Source organism: Miniopterus schreibersii (assembly GCF_964146895.1).
Source record: "Miniopterus schreibersii genome assembly, chromosome: 2".
NCBI lineage: Eukaryota > Metazoa > Chordata > Mammalia > Chiroptera > Miniopteridae > Miniopterus > Miniopterus schreibersii.
Genome location: NC_138102.1, coordinates 127862299 through 127888336, shown reverse-complemented (window position 1 = coordinate 127888336; position 26038 = coordinate 127862299). Strand labels below are relative to the sequence as shown.

At 38.5% G+C, this 26038-nt stretch overlaps 1 protein-coding gene across 1 annotated transcript in view; it reads right to left on the bottom strand.

Annotated features, from left to right (window-relative positions):
* Nucleotides 1-1239: 1239 nt before the first annotated feature.
* The window catches only part of LOC308553781 (uncharacterized protein), a gene marked incomplete at its 5' end in the record, with an annotated part of 54805 nt that continues 30006 nt past the window's right edge, over nt 1240-26038 (bottom strand). Inside the window, 2 exons of the mRNA XM_081130059.1 lie at nt 1240-3847; nt 4249-4377. Coding sequence (XP_080986185.1) covers nt 3820-3847; nt 4249-4377 — 157 coding nt within the window. The 3' untranslated portion in view covers nt 1240-3819. The remainder of the gene's footprint in view (nt 3848-4248; nt 4378-26038) is intronic.

Sequence of the window (26038 nt, the reverse complement as noted above, 5' to 3'; positions counted from 1 at the left end):
AAAATATAAGAGAGTGTTTTTATCCTTCTTACTAAGCTTTTCTTAGTATGAAACAAAACTAAGTAAAATTTTTTAAAATATCAAAAATTTGACTGCATAAAATTTTAAATGTCTATACAGTGAAAGACACCATACACAAAGTTAAGATGATGGCAAATGGAGAAAGTATTTGCAACATATATAGTAGACAAAGCCAATATAGGTAGTTAAGAGCATAGGCTCAGGAATTAGATTGCATAGGCTCAAATACTAGCTATACCACATTCTAGCCTTTTGACCTTAAGCAACTTACTTAACACTGTTGGGCCTCAAGCTTCATCTATTAAATGGGGATAATAAAATCTACTTTCTTGGGTTAGCTGAAAGCGATTTTTATTGCCCATAACACATAAAGTGTTAATTAATTAGAAAAAAAACAACTAATCCACTAGATGTTCAACCTCAGTAAAGACCTTTTAATCTTATTTTCAGCTACTCTCTGGCACAATTTCAACTTATCAAATTGTCCTTCCATATTCTCTTTAAATTGGCTTTATACTTCTTCGTCGCATGCTTTACTGTCGCTGCTAGCTTGTCTAAAATTTCCCCATCAAGCCGGATCGGCATGGCTCAGAGGTTGAGTATCGACCTATGATCCAGGAGATCAAGGTTTGGGCACATGCCCAGGTTTCGGGCTTGATCCCCAGTGCAGGGCGTGCAGGAAGCAGCAGGTCAGTGACTCTCTCATCACTGATGTTTCTATCTCTCTCTCTCCGTCTCCTTTCCTCTCTCTGAAATCAATAAAGATATATTTAAATAAATAAATAAATAAAATTTCACCATCCAGTCTCTGCACATAAAAACACTACCCATATTTTCAACTCTAACTAAAATTCTGTCTTCTTTATAGAGTGTTCCTGATTAGTCAGTCAAAATAGCATATTCTTTTTCTCTTTGAATTTCTAATGTGCCTGTAATACTACTCTCTACGTATAATCAAAACTTGTACAAGCTTTATCTCCTCTAGAAATTTGCGAATTTTCACAACCTAGGATCACATGGTCTACTCTAACGTCCTTACAGTGCATAGTAGGTATTCATTGTATAGAAATGTTTACTGTTTTTTGTTTCTCATAACATTGATCTAAGAAATCGATGGACAATCAGTGAGAAGATATCCAGAATTCTCAGATACATAATCTGTCACACACACACACACACACACACACACACACACAGAGAGAGGAACATTTTCCAAGTAGCACATACTTTCTTTTTTTATTTACACTTAACTATAAATACGTAAGACACGTGCTGAGCTCTGTTTTTAAAGGCTCCGGTGTGGAGGATAGGCTGAAGGGGGGATGGGTGGAAGAATTAAGGAGACAATTTCAGTCATTCAGATGAGAGATTGTGGAGATTTGGGCAGCATGTTGGCAGAGGAGTCGAGAAAGGGGGTTGGAGTCTGGGTACATTTTGAAGGCAATGGCAGTAGATTTGCCTGCTGTCCAATATAGTGAGAGAGAAAGGGGTCAAGGGTGATGCCAAGTTCTAGACCGTCGGCTGTATAGTAGCCCCAGAGAACAGCCAGTCCGTGTCAGAGCAGGTGGATGGAGGCCTGAGGGGCATGGTTTCCAGGTGGGATGGACAGACGTCTCAGAGTTGGCTATTTGAAAATTATATTAGCAGGCATATAACAGAGTGGAACATGTAAAAATATTAAGAATAAATACATAGAAAACTAACCAAAAAGCAAGCAAGGCAGTTATAAATCTCAGGAAAAAACAGTAAGTACATAAGAAAAGTATATAAGAATAGATTTATCTTAGCTTTACAGGAAACAATATGTTTATGGTTTAATGATGTAAACACAGACTGATTGATTTAACAAAAACTCGTGATATAACTCTACTGGAAGGATGAGGGTAGGAGAAAAATTACAAATAACTAAATGATAAATAAATCCTCATTTACCATAATAGAAAGTCAATAGATGAAATAGAAAATTGTCAAATTAGGAAATAGGATTACAGCCTGGCCAGCATGGCTCAGCAGTTGAGCATTGACCTATGATCCAGGAGATTGTGGTTCGTTTCTGGGTCAGGGCACATACCAGCGCTTCGGCTCCATCCCCAGTTGGGGGCGTGCAGGAGGCAGCTGATCAATGACTCTCTCATCATTGATGTTTCTCTCTCTCTTTCTCTCCTTTTCTCTCTCTGAAATCAATAAAGACATATTTTAAAAGAAAGAAAGAAGAGAAGGAAGGAAGGGAGGGAGGGAGGGAGGGAGGGAGGGAGGGAGGGAGGGAGGAAGGAAATAGGATCACTAAGTTAGAGGTGCTGCATTCAGAAGAGCAGAAGCAGCTGTGGTCGGACTGGGGGCCAGGTGGTTGCAGTGGCCCCCAGGCTGCCCGCTGCAGACCACATGGCCCTGGTGGGCCTGTGGCCATGGAGGATCTTGTTCAAGATGGGGTGGCTTCACCAGCCACCTCTGGAAGTGGGAAATCTAAGGAGGAGAGATTACTTGACTAGCAGGCTCCCTAAGAGTGGAAGGCTGGAACATTGCCCCAGGAAGATCTTAACAAGTTTTCCAAGAAGCAGATGATGCAAATACAGAAAGTAAATCAAGATGTAATTTCTCCAAGAATTGGAGAAAGAAATCAAAGTACTCAAATCAAAACCTGTTACTGGAGGAACTGCTGGTGTTATTAAGATGGACTGCTGTGGCAGGAGCCAGAGATGGGTCCTCCTAGACCCCACAACCAGCAGTGAGAAGCAGACATCACCACCTCGCCTGCCCAGAGTGATCGGCTGGTCAAACCCCTCCACAAATACCAGGCGATATCCTGGGCCATGTTCCTGATCTTGGCCCTAGTTATGTTTTCAATTTTTAGTCCCATGCTGCCTCCTGAGAGGAAGTACATCGCCTATGGACTGCTGGAAAATTCTTCATAACATCATGTACTTGGTGTCTGCCTCCATGGATCCTCCCAAAGTGATTCGACACAAGATCACCTACAGTCAACCACTGCCTACATTGGACCGATCTAAACACCATCATGTCATGGAGGATCAGTTTTGCTGTGTGTGGCCGCTGTGAGCACAAAAGCAAAACACTGTAGCACTTGCAACAAGTAAATCACAGGCTTTGTGCATCATCGCCAATGGCTCAACAACTGCGTCAGGAGCAGGAATTACTGGTGGTTCTTCAGCTCTGTGGCCTCTGCGTCGGCTGCGTTATTGTGCTTGGTTTTCATCCTCTTGGACATTTTCATCCAGTACTACACCTGTGGGGGCTCCCCAGGGATGCCCACAATGGAAACGTTGGCAGGCAGAACACATGGATCTTGTTCCTGCCGTATTTTCACCTAAAGGCAAAGACCGCAGTGGCCATGATGATCTGGGTGTTGGTGTTGGTGTTGGACCTCACCTGCCTCCTGCTAACTGAGTGCCTGTTCATCTTCCATCTTTACTTAGCGTTGAACAGAATGAGAATGTTCGATTATGTGACACAGGGCCACAAACAACAGAGGTCAAGAGCCTCATCAAGGAACAAAAATAGGAACCTTTGAAGATAAGTATTATCACAGCAAAGAGATCACAGTGAGTTCATCTGCATGTAGGTGCCTGAGGCTTTGCTCCATCACCATCCAAGATGTTTTGTGGGAGAGGATCGGGCCAGCAGCATCATTCCTTTAGGCCCAACCATTTCTCCAGAGGAAATGAATGACAACCCCAGCTTCTCTACAGCTGGCAGAATGCACAATCTTCTGTAATCATGCCTCCAGCTCTGCCCCTCGTCAAGTCTGTGAGCATTACAGTGGTTCCAGAAGACTCCTAGTCACCAAAGGTTGCAAAGACTCTCCTTCCTGCGGAGGGAGACAGTGCTGAAAATGAAGGCATAACTTCAGGAGCCGAGGGGTCCTCAGTAACCGAGTGCCCCACCCAGGAGACCTTTTCTGAGATTCTGATCCCATCTGCAGAGTCAGCCACGGAAAACCTGCTACCTCTAAACTCACTGCATGGCAGGGGCCAGAATGTGCTATCTCAGGAGCTCCAGGACACCCTCCCAGAGGCCCAGGAGGCCCAGAGTGTGCCATCCCCCACTATCATCATTGTGAAGGAGCTAGATGAGGGGCAGGCCCTGCAGGAAGAGTGCTCCCTCCAGCCTGACCAGTTTCCAGAATGTAAACAGGATGTGACTCTGTACTGGACCCAGCAGTTCAGCTAAATGGGCCTCTGCATCCCTTGGGGGTGGACCAGGACCAACCTGTCCCCAGCGTGGAGCTCAGCAACTCCTCTAATGAGTTCATTGAGGTAGAAGCAGTCACTCCTCCAGAGTTCCTCCTGACTATGATGCCTGGTGACCTGAAGCTTGAAAAGAAGGCTGGTCCAAGAGCTGTTTAAAATAAAAGAAAATATGTAAACATCTTCCAGATACATTGTACCCCGCCCCAGATACCAGCGCCCAGAGTGGGAGCCCAAGACCCGCACTTGGATCCCCTCTGCCAGCACAGGGCTCTGCTCTTTCTAAGAGAGCCAAGAAAAGAGGGAACCAGAGCTCCTCTTCTGTTTTTGGCTACATGTGATTTTAATGAAGCTGGCATTTACTCGGTTCTGAAGCCATATTTTAACAGACATTATTAGGTTTTTAAACATGACTGTGTTATTCAAGGAAGAAAGGGAATTCAGAATAAACTTGGTACAATGTTTTTACTCTTGCTATTAGTAATGTTGATAAGTTTATGAGTTTAAACTTTCAAGAAAATCCTTTACCATTCTTTTGGAAATTTTATGGAAAATAATAAACATTAATTTTAATGGCAATACAAAAAAGATTACAAACATATTATTCAAGCATGGAGGTAAGCACAGGGAATTGCTAAAAATAGTAAAAAATGGTAGCCTACTGGGTAGGGCTTCTCAAATTTTCACCTGAGTAAGAATCAGTTTACTGGGCCCCATCATCAGAGACTCTGAGTCAAAAGGTTGGGGTGGATCCCATGAATATGCATTTCTAACAAGCTCCATGGTGATGCCAATGCTGCTGGTCCTAGGTTCTAACTTTGAGAACAACTGCTATAGAAACTAGAACTAGGGAATTAGAATGAGTTAGGCACAGGTCATCTGTTTTTCATTATAATTATTTTAGTATGTAGAGTGGTTCTCAAAGTTGGCTGCTCATTGGATTCACTTGGGGAGCTTTGAAAACTAGTGATGCTTGGCTCCCATCCCCAGATGTTGTGATGTAACTGATCTGGGGTGTAATCTGGTGTTGGTGGTTTTAACAGCTCTCCAGGTGATTTTAATGTGTGTCTAAGATGGAGGAACACTTTTAAAATACAAATTTCTTTTTTATTATGTGCATAAATTAGTTTAAATTTTTTATATAAAAATAATTATTTGTATAATGCGCATGGCAGTGGGAAAAAAGCAAAACTAAGAGTCAGAAGATGAGCTCCTCAGCCATGAGCCAGCTCTGTGTCCTTGGGAAAGATGCCTAATCTCTATGGGCTTTAGTTTCCTTATATGTAAAATTAGGATGCTGCACTAGTTATTCACAAATGTTCTTTCCAACTTCACATTTTTGGGGTAACAGCTATAATTCTCTGTGTTATAAAATATGAAAATTTTAAAAATATACAGCAATAAAAAGCTCTCCACATCAGTGTCTATTATCATTATTTAGGGAACTATGTCATACATATTTTCATTATTTCTTCTTAACTAATGTTATTTTCATATATACATATGTCATTTTTCCCCCATTACCTATTTATACTTCTCATAAAATAATCAGTTCACCCTGGGAAATAAAGATGAAAACAGTTGAGATTAATTTATACTTAATGGCAGAGCAGTACATCATTGTCATTCCTGGAAAACATCATTTGCTAAATTACATCCCAGATGACAAAATAGCCTACCCTTCGGTTATCGTGAGTTATTTTCCCAATAGTGATCATGAGCAGATCCTGATCCTTTTATTGGCCTTGTACCTCTTTCTACAAGCAGCATCTACTTTCGGGATGTCTGTGCTGACTAATTTTCAGGGGGCAGTGTGTGGTCATAAATTCAGACAAAACAAAGTAATTGACTAGAGTGGTAGCTAAGCTCCCTAGTGACTCCTCATTGCTTAAGGTCTTACCCTGGTTAACCTAGAGGCTTAGTATAATTGTGCTGTCAATTCGCAATCATGAATACTAACAAAAGGAGATTTGGGGAATAAGGGTTGATATAGATGATCTGAGGGATTTTAGATTGACTTTAGAATGCCCTATATAGAGAGAATTTCCAATATGCCTTCACAATTATGTTTTCTTTAGAATAATTTAAAGTCAGCTTTCATTCTTGAATCAATACAGATAACTGTTATTGTGTAGACAGAGAAGGGAACCTGGTCTGAAACAAACAAACAAAAATAAGCTGCTCATAATTACAAATGGATTATGAGGAATAAACTACACAGTTTTCCACAAAAGTAAATAAATATATTCATGGGCACATGTGTTTGCCTGTGACTTTGACCTCCTGCCTTTTAAGGAACGTTTTTGCCCAGATGGAAATCAGAATCTATAGTAACCTAGTGCTGAAACAAAATGTGAATTTCAAAATGAAAGGAGGTCACAGCCATGTGCCATGATTTTGCAGGTAGTTAAAAATGAACTGAGAAGTCACCATCTGGTGGGAGGCATCTCAGGGAAGCAGCCACCTTCTGTTGGACATAAATAGAATGAAAGCTTGTCGAGCTATTTATTCTCAGATGGTTGCCATCATGTTTTGCTTCTCCACTGAAATCTACCCATCTTATGATCTCACACTTTTAGAATGGATGTTCTTAGCTAACTCTGGGCTAATCTAATCAATTAATTTGTCCTGAGAAGTTGTAATACAGTCCCCTTTCTCAACTCCTATGTTTACCTTACTTTTCCAGGTAAAATATGAATGTTTTCAGAAGTTTGACCCTTTTTGTCTACTCTGCTAAAAACACTCATCAAGAAATTTCAGGTAAGGTGGGAGAGCAGCTCAGTACCAAAAAGAAGAAAGATTGGTGGGCTAGTGGGATCTTGTTACTCCCCTGCAATCATAGCACCTATGTGTAAGGGCTAGAAAATACACACCTACTTTTAGAAAGCAGTTTATATGCAAATAGAGGTTTCAGCTCTGTTTTATTGAAGAAAAATATTGTCATTCAAAATCATTTGAAAGAGATTTATAGATAATATAAAAAGGTAACCTGCACAATAAACAACAATAATGCTAACTCATATTTATGTAGTTTTTTAAAAATTAAAGTATAGTTGACATGCAATCTTCTGTTTCAGGTATATAGCACAGTGATTTGACATTTATTTACCTTAGGATGTCATCACCACAATAAGTCTAGTAATCATGTCACTGTACAAAATTATTATGATATTATTAATTATACTCCCTGTGTTATACATTACATCCTAAGGCTTAGTTATTTTATATCTGGAAGTTTGTATCTTTTTCCCCCTCACCTTTTCATCCATCTCCCACCTCCCATTATCCTCCCCTCTGGCAACCATCAGTCTGTTCTCTGTATCTATGAGTCTGTTTCAGGAGATCACGGTTCGATTCCTGGTCAGGGCGCATGCCCAGGTCGTAGGCTCAATCCCCAGTAGGAGGTGTGCAGGAGGCAGCTGATCAATGATTCTCTCTTATCATTGATGTTTCTATTTCTCTCTCCCTTTCTCTTCCTCTCTCTGAAATCAATAAAAAAATATTTTTAAAAGAAACACAAAAACTCAGACAGGCTCCACATTATTTTCTGGCCACCTTTAGGTAAAGTACTATAATCACATTAGGTCATAAATACAGTTTGAGTACAATTATCATAGCTTTCCAATAGCATATAATAATCGAAATGCCAAAATTGTTGGAACGGTAAAATCTTCCCATCTCTTCCAACAGGACTTGTTGCAGGCTGAACACATGCAAATTGGGAGTGAGAGCAATTTTTCCTTCCCTGCTCCCATTCCCCTAGTTTATTAACTATGGTCTCTGGCTTTCTGTTTCCATCAGAGTTGAAGTTAGGATGGAGAGGGAAGAAGATATACAAGAAAGTTCTTATATGACTATTGTTGTAAGGTGGCCTTGTGTTCTCTGGAACTGGACGATGCGAACTTCGACTTTTCTTCTTATGAGACATTTTTACTGGCTCTTTGGAAATCTCCAAGCCTGTTAAAGGCCTTTCAGCTTTAGTTCCCTTGAGCTGCATGAATATATGTTATCCTGGCAGTTGATTGCTTTCTCCTAGCTCCTAGATCCTGTAGCACACCCCTTCTTCCCTTCTGCAGTCCCATCACTCCTCCAAGTAGCACTATTGAGCAGAATCTACTATAAAGGCAATGCTGGCTGAGGCAGGTTGCCTTTAAAGCTAGTTTTAACATTTGCCTCTTGTCCCATTTCACTTTTGCAATGTGACTTGTTCACTCCTGCCATGAAGAAATGAGGTCTATTTTCCTTCCTTTTGAAACCAGGATGGTCCCAATAAAATGACTGTATACATAGCAAAAACTGAAACTATGTAATTTCCAGGCTTAGCTTTAAGAGATCTTGCAGCTTCTGTTTTTACCCTTTTGGAGTTGAGTCATCATGTAAATTAGTCCAATTACTCTGCTGGAGAGAGAAGTTCAGCCAGATTACAGGTGTTCCAGCCAAGCCAGGTAAGGCAACAGATATGGGAGTAAAGACATTTTAGACTTTACAGCAAAACTGAAGAGACTCCCCAGTCAACACAACAGACAAGCCAGCCCTGAACCTTGCCCAAATTATAGAATTGTAAACAAATAAATTATTGTTTTTTTCATTTTCAGCTCCTTTATTTTGGGATTTTTTTTTTTTTTTTAGCAGTAATAAATAACTGATACAAAGGCTGTCTGGTTTACAATGAGCATTCGTGTCTCCTTACCCCAGTATACTCTGCCATAGCAGACAGGTCTCCTTCATTCCGCTGCTAAAGCTGTTGGTCAGTCTGCCTACAGATTTCCCAAGTAGAGTCAAAGAGCAATCCAATAAAGTTAAACATACATTTATTATATTGCACCCCAAACTCCACTCCTAGCCTAAGAGAAATGAAAGCATGTTCAAGCAAAGATTTATACGCAAATGCTTAAAACAGCTATATTCATAACTGCTAAAAACTGAGAACCACCCAAAAATTCATCAGCTGGTGTACAGAACAAATTCATTTATAAAACAACTGATACATAAATGAATCTCAAAAGCAACATGTTAATTGAAAAACAGAAGCAGCTACATACTGCATGATTTTACTTATATGACATTCTATAAAAGACAAAACTATAGGGACAGAAATCAAATCAATGTTTGTAGTGGCTGGAAGTGTAGGGAGGAAACTGACTACTAAAGGACACCAGAGAAATTTGGGGTAATAATGTGGTGTTATTCACATGACTGTATACATTTGTCAAATCTCATGGGACCGTACACCTTTAAAAAGGTAAATTTTACTATATATATGTATATATATACATATAAAAATTAATTGAATGAATAAATCCACTTATACCCTCCAGCCATGTCAAGTTGGTCCCAATGAACCCTGTTTCATTGGACTGTCAGGACCCCTATCTCAATCCCTTTGGACTGTAAAGGATGGTAATCACAGCACGGCATAGATCTCTCCAAATTAATCACCCCCAAAAATTAACTCAACCTTCCAAAAATCCTAACATTTTATACCCTTTTTTTTTTTTTTAAACGCCGGCCAGCAAGGGCCTGTGCTGGAGCCCTTTTTCTAGAGATCAGAGCAGCTGGCGCCTTTTTATCTATGTTATTTGTTTTTTAAAAGATTGCACTTATTTATTTATTTATTTATTTATTTATTTATTTATTTATTTTAGGGAGAGAAGAAGGGAGACGTGGAGAGAGTGAGAGAAAAATGAGCCCGCAACCTGGGTGTGTGCCCTGACCCGGAATCGAACTGGCACCCTTTTGGTGCATGGTATGGTGCCCAACCAACTGAGCAACACCAGCCAGGGCCTTTTTATACTGTTAATGTGGGTAAATCACCTAACATATTCTAGGTTATTTCCTTTGAAAACTTGTATCTGGATTACCATAGCCATTGGAATGTGCCCTCTACCCAAGATACCTGTATCCTGGTGTTTCAGTTGAAACTTCTGATCTAATACTCTTTCACATATATTTATACACATTATTGTAAAGTAACACTACACAGAGAAACAATTATTTTCATGTTAATTGCTAGGAAATATTTATACGCCTACATATTTACCATTTGAACAGTTCTTCATTCTTTCCTAAAGATCTGAACTTCTGTTATCATTTTCCACCTGCCTGATGAACTTCCATTTGCATTTCTTTTTCTTTTATTCCTTCTGCATTTCTTGCCCCACAGGTTTTCTTTTATCTGAAAATGTGTTTGTTTTGCCTTCATTATTGAAGGGTATTTTTTGCTGAGTATAGAATTCTGGGTTTTCTGGGTTTTTTACTTTTAGTACTTTAAAGATATCATTCCTCTGTTTTTTAGCCTCATTGTTACTAATGAGGAGTCAGCAGTCATTTGGATTGCTTTCCTGTACACAACTTGTAATTTTTCACAGCCTTCTTTCAATATTTTTTCTTTACCTTTGGTTCTCACCAGTTTAGTTATGATGTAACTAGGTGTGGCTTTTCTTGGACTTATTCTCAGGGCTTTCTGAGACTCTTGATGCTGTAAATTTCTCTCTTTCACCAAACTGAGAAAATTTCAGCCATTATTTCTTCAAATATCTTGTTCTGCTCCATTTTTTCTCTTCTCTCCTTCTGAAATTCCAATTACATGATGTTAGACATTTTTATATTGTTTCTCAGACCTTTGAGACTTAATTTTTAAAATCTTTTCTCTTTGTTCTTCAAGTTGTATAATTTCTATTGATCTTTGAGTTCATAAATTCTTTCTTCTAGCCTTTTCATTCTGTGTTAATCCCATTCAGTGAATATTTTTATTTCAGATATTGTATTTTTCCATTCTATAATTGTTATTTTTATGGTTTCTATTTCCTTGCTAGATTTCTTACCTTTCCATTCCTTATGAGCATATTTTTCTTTATATCCTTGAGGATAGTTATAGCAGTTGCTTTAAAATCATTGTCTGATACTTCCAACATTTGAGTTTTCTTAGAGTTCAGGCTCTGATAATTGTCTTTTCTCTTTTAAATTGTTCATGTTTTCTGTTTTTGTTTCTGTTTTAGTCTCTCCCAAGGATATTTTTCTCATTGCTTTTCAGAGAGTGGAAGGGGGGGGGGAGAGAGAGAGAGAGAGAGAGAGAGAGAGAGAGAGAGAGAGAAAGAGAAAGAGAGAAACATTGATGCGAGAGGGACATATCAATTGGTTGCCTCCTATGTGCACCCTGACAGGGGCAGGGGGTCGAGCCTGCAACCGAGGTATGTGCCCTTGACTGGAATCAAACCCAAGACCCTTCCATCTGTGGGCCAATGCTCTAACCACTGATCCAAACCAGCTAGAGTATGTTTCCTGCTTTTTATCAAATAATTATGAGTTGTATTTTGGACATTGTGAATGATGTGTTGTAGAGACTCTGGATTCTTTTATATTTCTCTGAAAAGTGTTGACAGCTTTGTTTTAACAGACACTTAACTTGGCTGGACACAAACTACAAGCTCTCTTTCTGTTGCAGTAGGCAGCAGCTTAAATTTCAGTACTCTTCTTTTAGTTTTAGTTGGCCTGCTTGAGTCTGTCCACGTAGGTGTGATTCAGGGGTCAGCCAGAAGTTTGGGAATAGCTTATATATAGAATTTGGGGCTCCTTTTTCTGGAACTCTCCTTTCTTGGATTTCCTCCCTCAATTTATAGTGTCTGCAGTTGCCCTAAACTATGTCCTCTGGCTCTTCAGTCAGTAATATTGCAGGTTTTTCTATTGGATTTTTAGCCTCCCCATGTGGTGCAGACTGAGGTCTGCCCGCAGTCTAAAAGCTATAAAAATGGGAAACTAGCCCTATCCGATTTGGCTCAGTGGTTAGAGAGCTGGCCCACAGATGGAAGGGTCTCAGGTTCGATTCCAGCCAAGGGCAAGTGCCTCGGCTGCAGGCTCAATCCCCGGCCCTGGTGTGTGGGAGAGGCAACCAATTGATGTGTGTCTCTCACATCAATGGCCCTCTCTCTCTCTCTCTACCTTCCACTCTCTGAAAAGCAATGGAAAAAATATCCTGGGGTGAAGATTAAAAAAATTTAAAAAGAGAGAGAGAGAAACTAACCCAGTTCTGTTGCCTTCACCCAAGTACTAACTCTCCTCCAGTATCTACCTGCTTTGCATGATTATCTAATTCCTTCAGATTGTTGATTTTAATATTTTATAGGAATTTATAGTTGTTATATATCAGAGATTTGGTTTCAACAGGCACTGTTCAGCCATACCAGAGCTAGAAAGAATTATTGATATAGTGTACTAAATATCAATTCAAATGTTAGATTTCTGCCCCCATGATATCCACATATATACTATCCCTACCAAAAATGTATTAAGGGGTATTCTTTTCCTTATTTGAAGAATAAAGAGCTGAAGCTCAAAGAAGCTAAAAAGACTGACTTTATCAACCAGGAAAACAATTTAACTCAGATGGTTCAAACAAAGATTATAATGGAATGACTACAGAGATATGGGCAAAGTTAGGGAATCCAAAAGGGATGCTGAGGCACCCAGAGATCAGTAGCAAAGGGAACCTATTGCTACTCCCAAAACTGAAGGAGTGATGGGAGCAAAAAGTGTGACCAGGGTCCCAGGAGATCTGAAGCCATGTAGGAGGAACTGTCAGGCATGATCTGTAGTTATAGAGGAATACTGCCACCAGCAGAGATGCTTCACTGAGGCATGCAAGAGGCAAGGAAGAAAACTGTCTCCTCCCAGTCCCTCCCACTGGCTGAATTCAACAAGAAGCCAACTGGCAAGGGAGCACAGGAAATAGAGATCACAGGAGTAGGCCGCCAGGAGGGACGCAGAGTAAGGCAGAAAAGGGTGAATGGATTTTGCGAACTATAAATAATCAGCACAGTTGCCTAAGATGGGGTTGTCAGATTTAGCAAATAAAAATGAAAGATGCCTTGTTAAATTTAATTGCAGATGTTTTTAAAAAAGCATTTTTTTTAGCGTATGTCCCATGCAAAGGGGTATGTTTATAATTAAAAAGTATTCATCATTTAAAATTAATTTAACTGAGTGTTTTGTACTTTTATGTGGCAACTTAGTCTAGACCAGTAAGGAAACCTTATTCTGAATCCAAGGCTAAGACCCAATCCCAGTAGTCTTTCTACTATCCCACAGCTTATGTACGTGTGTGTGTGTGTGTGTGTGTGTGTGTGTGTGTATGTCATCCTTAAACTCAAGATTCACACCTTCTGAGGTTGCTTTTTAATTTGAAATCAGAAAATTCAGACCAAATAAGGGTTCGATGTCTCTCTGTAGGGGAGATAGGTTCTCATAAACATTGTATTATGCATCCGTAGCACTAGATTTTAGGAGAATTCCCCAAGAAACTCTTTTTTTTTAAAATAATTTTATTTTTGTTTAAAATATTACAGATGTCCCTTTTTCTCCCCAATGACCCGTTCCACCCCATCCCACCCCCTCCCCAGTCCCTCTCCCCACCATTGTCTGTGTCCTTGGGTTGTGTATATATGCACATAAATTCTTTGGTTACTCTCTCCCCCTCCACCCACCCACCCTCCTCCATCCCTCTGACATTCATCAGTCTGATCCATGCTTCCATGTCATTGAATCTATTCCGTTCATCAGTTTATTAAGTTCTTTAGATTCCACGTATAAGCGAGATCATGTGATGTTTGTCTTTCTCTGCCTGGCTTATTTCGCTTAGCATAATTTTCTCCAGGTCCCTCCATACTGTCCCAAAGGGTACGAGATCCTTCTTCTTTACAGCTGCGTAGTACTCCATGGTGTAAATGTCCCACAGCTTTTTTACCCACTCATCTACTGATGGGCACCTGGGCTGTTTCCAGATCTCAGCTGTTGTAAACTGTGCTGCTATGAACATAGAGATGCATATATTCTTTCTGATTAGTGTTTCAGGTTCCTTAGGATATATTCCTAGAAGTGGGATCACTGTGTCAAAAGGCAGCTCCATTTTTAATCTTTTGAGGAACCTCCATACTGTTTTCCACAGTGGCTGCCCCAGTCTGCATTCCCACCAGCAGTGTACTAGGGTTCCCCTTTCCCCACACCCTCGCCAGCACATGTCGTTTGTTGATTTGTTGATGGAGCCATTCTGGCAGGTGTGAGGTGATACCTCATTGTGGTTTTAATTTGCATCTCTGATGATTAGCGACGTTGAGCATTTTCCCATGTGTCTCTTGGCTGTCCGTAAGTCCTCTTTGGAGAAGTGTCTATTCAGGTCCTTTGCCCATTTCTTAATTGGGTTGTTTGTCTTCCTCTTGCTGAGTGCTGAGTTCTTTGTATACTTTGGAAATTAGTCCCTTATCAGATTCATCCTTGGCAAATATGTTTTCCCAGACCACGGGGTTCCTTTATATTTTGAGGCTCCCAAGAAATTCTTAAGACCAGCTAAATTTCCTAAGAAATATCAGCTAATATAAACATCTACCCCATTAACTAAGATCTCAGCTTCAGTGCCTAAACTTAAATCTTTTATGACAAAGGATATGGAATATTTTTTCTCCAAACCTGGTATTTCCTGTTCTTATTATAGAGCTTTCTTCTTCATAAATAATATAATTTTAAAGCTTTGAGGTTCCCTAAAATGCAATTTACTATTTCTGCCCTAGATTTACAAAGACTCTACTGATATGAAATGCTCTTTCTTTGGCATCCCTTGGAAGAAACCAGTCTTTGGGAAAACTGATTATGTTTAACTAAATATAATCTCTTGTGCTGAAGAAGCAGGCCATGCATTGATCAATCTCAGAATATCACGATAAACATTATTTTGATCATGAAACTGAGCATTGAAAACCACCTTGATTTCATTAAGCTTCAGCTTACTTGTATCCTTTGCAAGGATTCTAGGCAAACCTGCCTTTTGCAAAGCTGTATTTGGAGTGGGCACACACACCAGAGATATTGCTCCTGCTTTTTCCAAATCTAACTACATGACAAGTTAGGTTTTTTTAATGCCTAAATTACTCTTGGAAAGAAAGCTCTGCATCAAAGAAACTAATTGCTTTAATTCTTCAAATCAATGAGGTATAATCTATTGAATTACTGTTTATTGATATACACAGCGTATATTTCATAATTTTATTTTTAAAAGTTTGTCCTGTGTTCCTTAATACTCGTTTGCACTCATATAACATTAAACTTGCAACACAAACACCAAAGTATGTCACTTACAACATGATTGAATTAGATACATAATTTATTTTATTATTCAGAAAGAGTAGAATGCTACATATCCTTATTTACTTGTTTTTATTTATACTCTGATTTATTTTACAAAGAATTTCAATGGTTATGTAAAAATTTTAATAACTACAATATAAAGACTGAGAGCCAACATTGGTAGATACTAAGCAAAGCATATTTTGCTTTTTGTATGTTTTGCTTTTTGTATGAGTGATTGTATGTTAAAGTTCTACCACATTGCTTTTGAAAATGCAACCTCAGTGTACTGAAGAATAGAATTCTGGTGATATTCTGGTGATTTAATTAGAGGAGGAGTGGAGAATGCTTATTAAAATATTTGATATAGACCAATATAAAGTCTAGGTAAGGTAAGATATAAACTTAATGTAGTTCCCAAATCACCACTGAAATAAATCTAGTTTTGTGCTGTTGGTATTTTTAAATAGCAACCTATATTTATGGTTTGAGTTGACTCAAGGTTTTGAAGTCATGTAAATAAATAAACACTTTTGTTGGAATTCCCCTGGCTTCTATCCTAGGCCCATATTCTAATTCTACTTGCTCTTCCTGGGTGATTTTTAATATTGCCATAATTTTAACTACACAGCAGCCTACCTATACGCTGTTGACTACCAAATCTGGGTATTTAACAGAGAAGCTTCACACTCATTTCCAATTATCTCCTAAAATCTCCACTAGATTTCCTCAATCTCAACTTGTCCAAAACTGAACTCATATCTTACCTATATACTTACTTCTCCTCTTATAATTACCAAATTGTTGGCACCCCATCCACCTGACCATCCATGTAAGACACATTGAATCTTCCTATCCCTCACCTTCTGTACATTCAATGACCAAGTTCGATCCACCTAACCTCCTAAACATGATTTGTATCATCATCTTCCTCCTACTGTCTAAGTGCAGACCCTCATGTTTGCTCCCCTGGAACAATGGTCTCCTATCTGGCCTCTCTGCCATCAGTTTTGTCCCCCTACGATTGATTGTCTCCTACACTGCTACAGAATTCTGAAATGCTACCAGCATGTTCTAAAATGCAAACCTGTCCAGACCATCCATCTATTTAAAACCCTCAATAGTTTCCAAGAGATGTGTGCATTACTTTCCGAAGTGTGCATCTCAGAACTCTAGTCCCAAAAGATAACATTTCATAAGTGTTTCATGGTCAGAAACTGTATTATGGCTTTGTTTTGGAGAGTCACAACGCATATTAACGTGTTTATGTTTCCAAGAGACTCGATATTAAAGGAAACTTTTGATCCAATGTTTTCCAGACTTTTCTCTCCACAGAATTCTCCTGCTAAGAACAAAATATTCCATCAAAAATCTGCTAGGGAAGCTCCTTACCATGTAACAGGAGGCCTTGCATTATCTGGACTCTGCCAGACTCTTCGGGCATCATTTCTCCCCACTCCCCACTCCCCACACCCTATTCTGTTCTCTAGCCTCACTGAAGTGGTGTTTCTCAGTCCTTGGCCTAGCTTGCCCTACTGCTTCTTCCTGCTATCCCTCCATTTATTTCAAAAGTGGCTTCCTGCAGAAAACTTTTCTTAACTCTTCCTGTGTGCGTCCGCAGCCCTCCAAGCTTGCCTCGTTCATTACACTTACCACATCTATTTCTGAATCTCACTCCCCTACTAGACTATGTGCCTCTTGAAGGCAGTGATTGCATTTTATGCATCTGTGAATCCCCAGCATAACCACAATACTTGGCATTTAGTAAGACTGAAATGAAATTAATGATGCCTGGCCCATGTAGCAGGTACCCATAAATAAATCACATACATGTTAGTTGAATCAGAAACAGGTTTCCCTCAGCCATAAAGCATCTATTTGAAGGTCTTTGAATATAAATCAATTCTTTCAATGATGACTTTTATCTGATGCACTCAATAAATTTTTTATAATAACCACTGTGCCTTCATAGACATTGGTGCCCCTTTTACTACTCTGACAGCACATACACTGTTGTTGTTCTACAAATCTTTAGAGTTGTGGCCTTTGGTTCAGCTTCTTTTTAAGCTACATCTTTCAGTTACGTAGAACCGAGTAGGCGAAGGAAAGACGATGTGGTTTAGGGGCCCCTGGACTGACTTAGGAAAGGATATAGTGAGGTAAATTAATGCTGACACAGTGCCCTCTGTCCAAATAGCATGCCGGCCTAAGAAAATGATCACAGGCAGCATATGCACTGGCCGGGGGAAAGCAGAGCTTTCCAGATGGCTATGCTACAGCGAGCTTCTTAAACAGACAGGCTTTCAGGAGAGGAAGGAAAAATCAGCCATCCAGGTTATTCTTAGCACTCTGGGACACCACCTAAAGTTACTGCTTTTAGTCTTCTAAGAATCCTACCTGGTAAATATTCACTATTTCATTGTAAGGCAAATAATGCTCTTGAAATTGGAGGTTGGATGGATGTTTCCTAAAAATTATGCTAAAGTATCTTTTTTCTTACAGTTCTGTCCCCTTTTATTTATCATACATCACCTATCATTTCTATTATACGTTTGCAGAAAATCAAACCCATACTTACCTGTGGGTTAGTGATAATTTATGTATTTGGATCCTTGAATACTTCTGGGTGAGTCAGCCTTTAATTTAAATATCTCTTGCCATCTTTAATGGATGCCTTCTACCATGAAATAGAGGCATCTGCTGAAAAGGGCACCTCAGTCGCTCCATACGGTTGTGCAGGGAGGACCCAGCTCTGGTCCAGTGGCGTGTCATTTCTGAATCTCATTACACAGCAATCACATGTGTGGAACAGACTGCTATATGTTCTGATAAGGACACTGTGAGAGAATTCTAACTCTACAAATTCCAAAAATGTGGGAAAATAGTAAAAACTGAGCATCACTGGCTTTAGTTTCCTGAGACGCCAAAAATGCTCATAGGATTATAGAGGGGGTCTCAGCTTGACCACCTGGCCATAGGTTGTAGCTGCAGCCTGGCTGCTCTTTTCTAGACCTGGAAATTGGCAAGGATTTATTTATTTATCTTTAAAATGTTTGGCCCGGCCAGGTGTGGCTCCGCAGTTGAGCACTGACCTAGGATCCAGGAGATCGCAGTTTGATTCGCGGTCGGGGCACAGTCAGGGCATGTGCCCGGGTTGCGGGCTCGATCCCCAGTCGGGGGCGTGCAGGAGGCAGCCGATCAATGACTCTCTCATCATTGATGTTTCTATCTCTCTCTCTCCCTTCCTCTCTCTGAAATCAATAAAGATATATTTAAATAATAATAATAAAAATTTAAAAATAAGAAAAATAAAAATGTTTGTTTTTTATTAATGAAGCAACAGAGGGCAGAAACAGCAATTTCCTTTTCATTTTCTTTTTTCAATTCTTCCTCTTTTGTCTTTAATTTAAATGGGATCCCTGAGGATACTACTGACATCTTCACATTGTATTCACAGTCCTTTTTATTTATTGATTTTTTTAGAGAGAGAAAGGAAGAGAGGGGGAAAAAGAAGGGAGGGAGAGATGGGGAGGGAGAGGAGAGGGGGAGAGGAGATGGGGTGAGAGAGGGGGGAGGGAGAAACAGTGACTTGCTGGGCCACTTGTTTATTCACTGATTGCTACTTGTATGTGCCCTGACCCGAGATCGAACGGCAGCCTTGGCGTATCAGGACGATGCTCTGACTAACTGTGCCACCTGGCCAGGGCCACAGTCCCTTTTATATGCAACTCATCTCTTTATTTGGTTATTTTGATACCATCTCCAACTCTACACCAAAAATGTTTATATTTCCAATATAATAACAGAAATCTTTCTGAGATAGAAGATTTATGCGAATGTATATAAGTTCATACCTTATATACACCTTGCACCTTTTTGTTTGGGGTATTTTCCCCCACTTTTCCATATTGTAATCTTGTATAATTTTGCAAACTCTTATGCCTTCCCTTTTCTTTTCTATTCATTATCATTTTACATGACTCTCCTATCCTTAGAATTTCCAGAACCCATTTCCAATCCAAGCTGTTAGGTTTCTTTTGAAGTGAAGCCCCACTGTATCTTCCCTGGCATGTACGTCTAAACTGTTATTTACTTTCTTTTATTTCTCTCTGCTCATTCACGTTGACAACGCCTCCCGGTTTAGGTCACCGGTGGACTTTATTATCATGCTCTTTGCCTTCTTGGAGTCTAGATAAGAAATAAAATGTCCAGTCGAATAAATATGACCTTATTCTGACTCCTATGGAGCTCAGCCAGGCACCCTGACATAACAGGCTTGGTTTTGCTCTTCGTTTATGGCTAAAAAGTATTGCCCAAGTCAGATGAGGCCAGTCTTCAAATGAGATACATCATTTCATATAGAAAAAATATCTCAGAGAACAAACAAGCAGCAACCTATGTTCCATTCTTTGTTTAGCAATTTTAGGAGGAAAATATTATTTAATACTGTTGATATAATCCACTTTTTGTAAAAAGCAGCATGGCTTGACATTCTATGCTACCTAATGTTTATACATTTTCTCTCTGTTTGATGTCAGACTTGCAGGATCTTGCTTTTGGCTTTTTGCCTCGCTTTGTTTTGGTGTTTTTATGGGCTTTGAAGGTGTATATCTAACACCTGGACTTGGGGCAACTTGATATTGTGGGTAATTCATTTGATTAGCAGCTAAGAGACCTGGGTTCTAATCCTAGCTCTGCTAAAAACTAGTTATAATCTTGGATAAGTCAGTCAAGTTTCGAGACTTACATTTTTCATCTGTACAATGAAGGCGTTAGATTTGGATTTACTAAATCTCTATGTATTCTGGATCTCTGACCATGTGTGTGTGTTTAAGACTTTCTTCCTTTGTACTGGGGCCCTATGGGAAGAATGAACAGAGGCTGCCAATGCAACTTATGAGCCTCTGAAAGCTTCATCTTGCAAAGGGCTTCCACAGATCTCTGTCTTCTCTCATCTGGCTTTAAATTCCGTCTTAAAGAGTTGTTAGCATGTGTGATAACCAAGGAAAACTTTACAGTCTCCAGAAGGCTCTGATTAACTAGTATACATACATATATTTTTCCTTGGGTATGGTTCACTTGTCATGTCCCTTTATAGGGTATTAATTTCCTCAATTATTGAGGCAACTCTTTGGAATTTGAAGGTGTGAAGGGCAAAATAATAAATATATATTGCTTAGGTAAAGGACTATAAAGTTTACATAGGATTTTTTGTCTATCTCAGTGAAAGAGCAAGGAACCATGGGAGTAAATGGTCACTGACAAATGCCACTTAAAAGATAATACAAGCTTAATAACTGCTGAACACAGCCCACTGATTAAATAAATTTTGGATGAGCATTGCATCCCCACTTGGTATTCTCTCTCCTTTCTCTTTTTTCCTCTCCCTTTTACCCACCTGAAGCCCTACACAGTGCCCAGTGTCCTCACCCTGCACTGCACTTTCCCTAGTAGCCCCCACAGAGGTCTGCCCAGAACTGCCATGCTCTGTCAGCTCTGTAGCTGGAGGTCTTTACCAAAACTGCCAAGATATTCTTCATCAGAATGTCCCGAGTCTGATACAGTAGTAACCCATGGTTATGTGTCAGTGGATGCTACCTTCCTAGATAAAATAAGGCAGGTTTCATAGGAAGAAAGACAAAAGAAAATTTTTAGCCCTGCCGGGCGTGGCTCAGCGGTTGAGCGTCAACCTAGGATCTAGGCGACAGGGTTCGAATCCCGGTCAGGGCACATGCCCAAGTTGCAGGCTCGATCAATGACTCTCTCATCATTAATGTTTCTATCTCTCCCTCTCCTTTCCTCTCTCTGAAATCAATAAAGATATCTTTTTTAAAAAAGAAAATTTTTAAAAAGATGTTGCTTCACAGAAATTTTAAGGGATGATTCAGCCAGTCAGGGAGATACATAAGATACTTAGGGAACTGTATGAACCTTTAAATTACACCAGAAAAGGAAAGACTACCAACAGAATAGGTTTTAATACATTGAATAATGTATAAATTCATATGCCTTTCATCACAATTTGCCTCCTTACATTCTATGCTCCAAACTTGTCAATTAAAGACATATATTATTAGCTTGAATTCAAGTTGATAAATATATTTATGAAATTATTTATTCTTAATACTATGATTAACTAGTTTCAAAGATCCGGACCAGCGTTTCTATAACATGATCTCCTTAATCTTGAATTCTTTCTCATTGTGCTTTCCTTTTCATTATAAAAGGACAACAAATATATATTTGTCGTAAGAATTTAGAAAATGCAGAAAAGTGTAAATAAGCAAAAGGCAGTAATACAAACAAATAATCCAGCTAACCAGAGAGTACTTCTATTAATATCTAGGTGCACCTCTTTTCAGTCCTTTATTCTAAAAACTATAACAATCTCATATACTAATTATAATAATTATATATATGTCAAAGTTAACCAATATCTTAAAAACAAATGTGTTTATCCATTCTATGTATGGAACATAGTTCATGTGCTGATTTTCTTAATTTTAGACATTTAAATTATTTCACATTTTAATTCTAAGAAACAGTGAAAAAACATGATTATAAAAATTTATTCCCATCTCTAATTATTGCTATAAAATTCCTTTAAGTGTAATTATTGGTTAAAAAATACAAATATGTGGGTAAGTGTAAAATTTAACCAATATATATTATTTCTTTCCTATTTAAAAGACATGACTGTTTAAAGCAAAAAAGATACAGCACTGTACTGACAGCTTTATAACATATATAGATGTAATATGTATGACAATAATAGCACCAAGGATAGGGGTAAATGAAATTATCCTATTGCAAGTTTTCTACATTTTTATCTGGAGTAAGTCAACACAGCTCTAAGTAGATTGGGATAAGTTAAATTGCATTCTTTAAACCCCAAAGAAACTAAAAAAGAATGAAAAGAGAGGTAGTTAGAAAGTCAACAGAGGAATTAAAACTCAAATATTCAATACTATAAATACTAAAAAATATTCAATTAACACAAAAAGAAGGAAGGAAATGAGAAACAGAACTAAAAAGGCAATGAGGAAAATAAAAAATAGCAAAATGGCAGACCTAAATATGTACAGCCATATAATTAATTATATTAAAGAAAACAAACTAAACACTCCAATCGGAAGGCAGAGGCTGTAAGACTGGTAAAAAAGCAAGTACCAACTATATGTTCTCTACATGAGATGCATTTTAAATACAAAGAAAAATAGATTTAAAGCAAGGAAAAATTGCTGTTATGCCTTTCCAAATCAACTAATTTGGAGATCAAACTTCAACCTAGTGATTGGCAATCTAGGCTATTAAATTATGAGTTCTTCAAAAACAATTTCACTAAGACTTCTTATTACAACAGATGGTCAAAATATTCAATTTTACTGTAAACACAAGAAAGCAGGAGTTGTCATATTAATATCAGACAAAATAGAAAGGGAGTATTACTAGGGTCAAAAAAGATACTTCGTGATGATAAAGGATCAATATATTAGGAAGATATGACAATTATGAAGGCATATGTAGTTTGTGATGGATGGTGAATTCCCAATGAAAACTCCATTCTGGGAAATGAAGAGCATGAATTTTGGATAGACAGCTAGCCTTTTCTGCCACAGGAAGATTACTTACCCTCTGTAAAATAGTATAACACTTTATGAAGTTGTTGTGAGAATTAAATTACTGCTCACAGTAAGCATGTAATCATGTGGACTGTTGTTGATGCTATTGCTACTCTCATTTTGTGACAGAATGCACAATATTCAAAATAGTCACAGATCAGTAGTTCAATTAAAATAATTGTCCTTCTTCACAGGGAAAATGATTCCTGAAGGAGGGCTAAAGCAAGTAGAATTCCCACCCAAGTGTCATTATAGGATCAGAGACATGGGTGTGGGACTCCAAGAGAGGAAAATAATGTTATGGATGTTTGGGGTGGGAGGGTGAGGTCTAAAGGGAATTTGGATCTGGGAAGAGACTAGAGAGAGGACTTGTATAATGAAAAGACTAATAATTGAATCACTTAGTAAATTAAATCAGCACTTCCTACAACAATTCTAATGAGTATGTATTTTATATAAAACAAGTGGATTGTTCTAATCTCCCAATACAATTCTTATTTTTGTGTGCTAAACACTATTAGACTTAACTTACCAGCAGGTGGCGCTCCAAAGTAAAGCGGTACTATCCACCCTCTCCTCATCCCACCCCGCCCCCCGAAAAATACCCCTATTTTTCATTGGTTATAGATTAATTAGTAAGTGGCTATAAGTGAGAAAAGTCTTTCACATTTTTCTTTCTAATAAATTCTTCACAGTCTTGCATGCCATTTAGAGAATTCTTGTTAAAGGACAGTCCCTAGACAAGCTCATATGTGACATGCAAGAAATTCTAAGGAAATAGTTAAAAGCAAAAAATTATGTCGAATTCCAACAAAACTTATAGCTGAGGGGAGCTGAAATGTAAAAACAAGATCAAAGGAAATAGGAAAGTAAATTGCTGTTATGCCTTTCTAAATCAACTAATTAAGAGATGAAACTTGAATCTAGTGATTGGCAATCTAGGCTATGAAATTAAAAGTTCTTCAAAAACAATTTCCCTAAGACTTCTTATTACATCAGATGGTCACAATATTCAATTTTACTTATATCCATTACTATATTAGCTGTTTTATGAAGTATGATAGGAAAGTTTTATATACATATATGCCAAGTACCTATCACACATGAGACATTACGAAGCACTTAGGATTCACGAGCTTATTTCATATTTGATCTCATACCAATCCTGTCAGGCATAGCAAATGTTTTTATCCTCACATTGAAGTTGACTCCGAAGGATTTAAGTGAGGTAACTAGCTAGTAAGTTGCAGAGCATAGGATAAAATCCAAAACTCTTGTCCACTTCAATGCTCATATTTCTATATCATGTTCATCTTTTTTTATGCATCTAAGATTTCTCCTATAGTATTTCAACAGCAGTTGTAGATGCAACATTTACATTTTAGAAAGAAGTTTTAAAGGTAACAATTAATGCACTAGTTTAAAAATTATATGTTCAGATTTAAGGAAAAACACAATGACTCTATTCCCCTTCCAAAAATCTCTCAGATTGCTTAGAATTTCCATAGTAATCATTCTTCTAGGCTTAAGGTCAATTATAATATTAATAAGTTATCTGAAAAAAAATTAAACCATTTTCACTCACTAAGTTGTTTATTACATCATCAACATTAATTACTTAGCAAAAGCTTAGGGAAATAAGGCAGAGGACCTGGAAGTTTTGTTAGAGAAAGTAGAACATGGTCATTAAGAGTGAGGACTCTGTAAAGAAACAAGACACCAAAGAGTACATACTGTATAATTTCACTTTTAGGATGTTCAATAATAGGCACAGTTAGTCCATGTAAGAAATATCAAATGGTGTTTACCTGTGGAGGATTATCTACTGGGAGGGAGCTAAGAGAACCTTCTGGGCTGAGAATATTCTGGTGGTTATTACACAAGCGTATAACATCAGAATTTATAGACCTATATATTTAAGCATTGTTCACTTTACTATATGTAAGTTATTCCTTAGTTCATAAAATCTTTTTAAAAGGGAGAGTTCTGAAGTCAAACAGAGCTGACCAACCCAGGGTCTGCCATTTATTAGGTTTAAGATACTTCACGTTACTTAACTTCTCTAAGCCATAGAAACCGTATCTGAAAAATTGAGATAATAACGTCTACTTCATGGAGTTGTTGCTTGGATTAAGAAACCTGGCACACTGCCCTAGCCACTTGGCTCAGTGCTTAGAGCATAGGCCTGAGGGCTGAAGGGTCCTAGGTTCAATTCCAGCCAAGGACACGTACCTCGGTTGCAGGTTTGATCCCCAGCCCAAGTTGGGGTGCATGCCGGAGGCAACCAATCGATGTGTCTCTCTCACATCGATGTTTCCCTCTCTCTCTCTTCCTCTTTCTGTGAAAAGCAATGGAAAAAATATCCTTGGGGTAGGATAAAAAAAAAAAAAAAAGAAACCTGGCACACTTAGTGCTCAATAAATTTGGCAATCATTATTACTACTATTATAAAGGGAAAGATGAAAAGTAGGGTACAAAATAGAGCAGCTATGTTCAGTAAGACTAGGTTAAGTCACCACAGGGCAACCTTGGAAGCCTGCGGACAGAATGAAATCGTGGTGCCTGAAGCTTGAGAAACAGTGCCAGTATAATCTGGTAAATTTAGGCTCTTGAAGCCAGATTACCTAAATTTGAATCTAGACTCTGCCAGTCACTATGTGTGTGACACTGTCCGAGTTCTTTAGCTTCCATGTGGAAAGTAGGGATATTAATATCCACTTTATGTAATTTTTGCAAAGGAAAGGCACTTGTAGTGAGCAGAAAAATAATGAATTTGATTTAGAACTAGTATTTTTTCTTTTTAGAACTAGTAATTTAAATATCTGCAGCATATGTGCCATTGAGATGAAAAACACCAGTGGTGTTTTTTTTTTTAATCTTGGTTGGGTCACTCTCATCATTCATGTCTGTTTAAAAGTCATACTAACAGAAGCCTTCCTCACTGTCTAAAGTAGTGTATCAGTTTCCTAGGGCTGTCATAACAAATGGACACAAACTGGGTGCTTTAAAACAAGAGAAATTTACTCTCTCATAGTTCTGGAGGCTAGAAATCCAAAATCAAGGCGCCAGCAGGCCTTG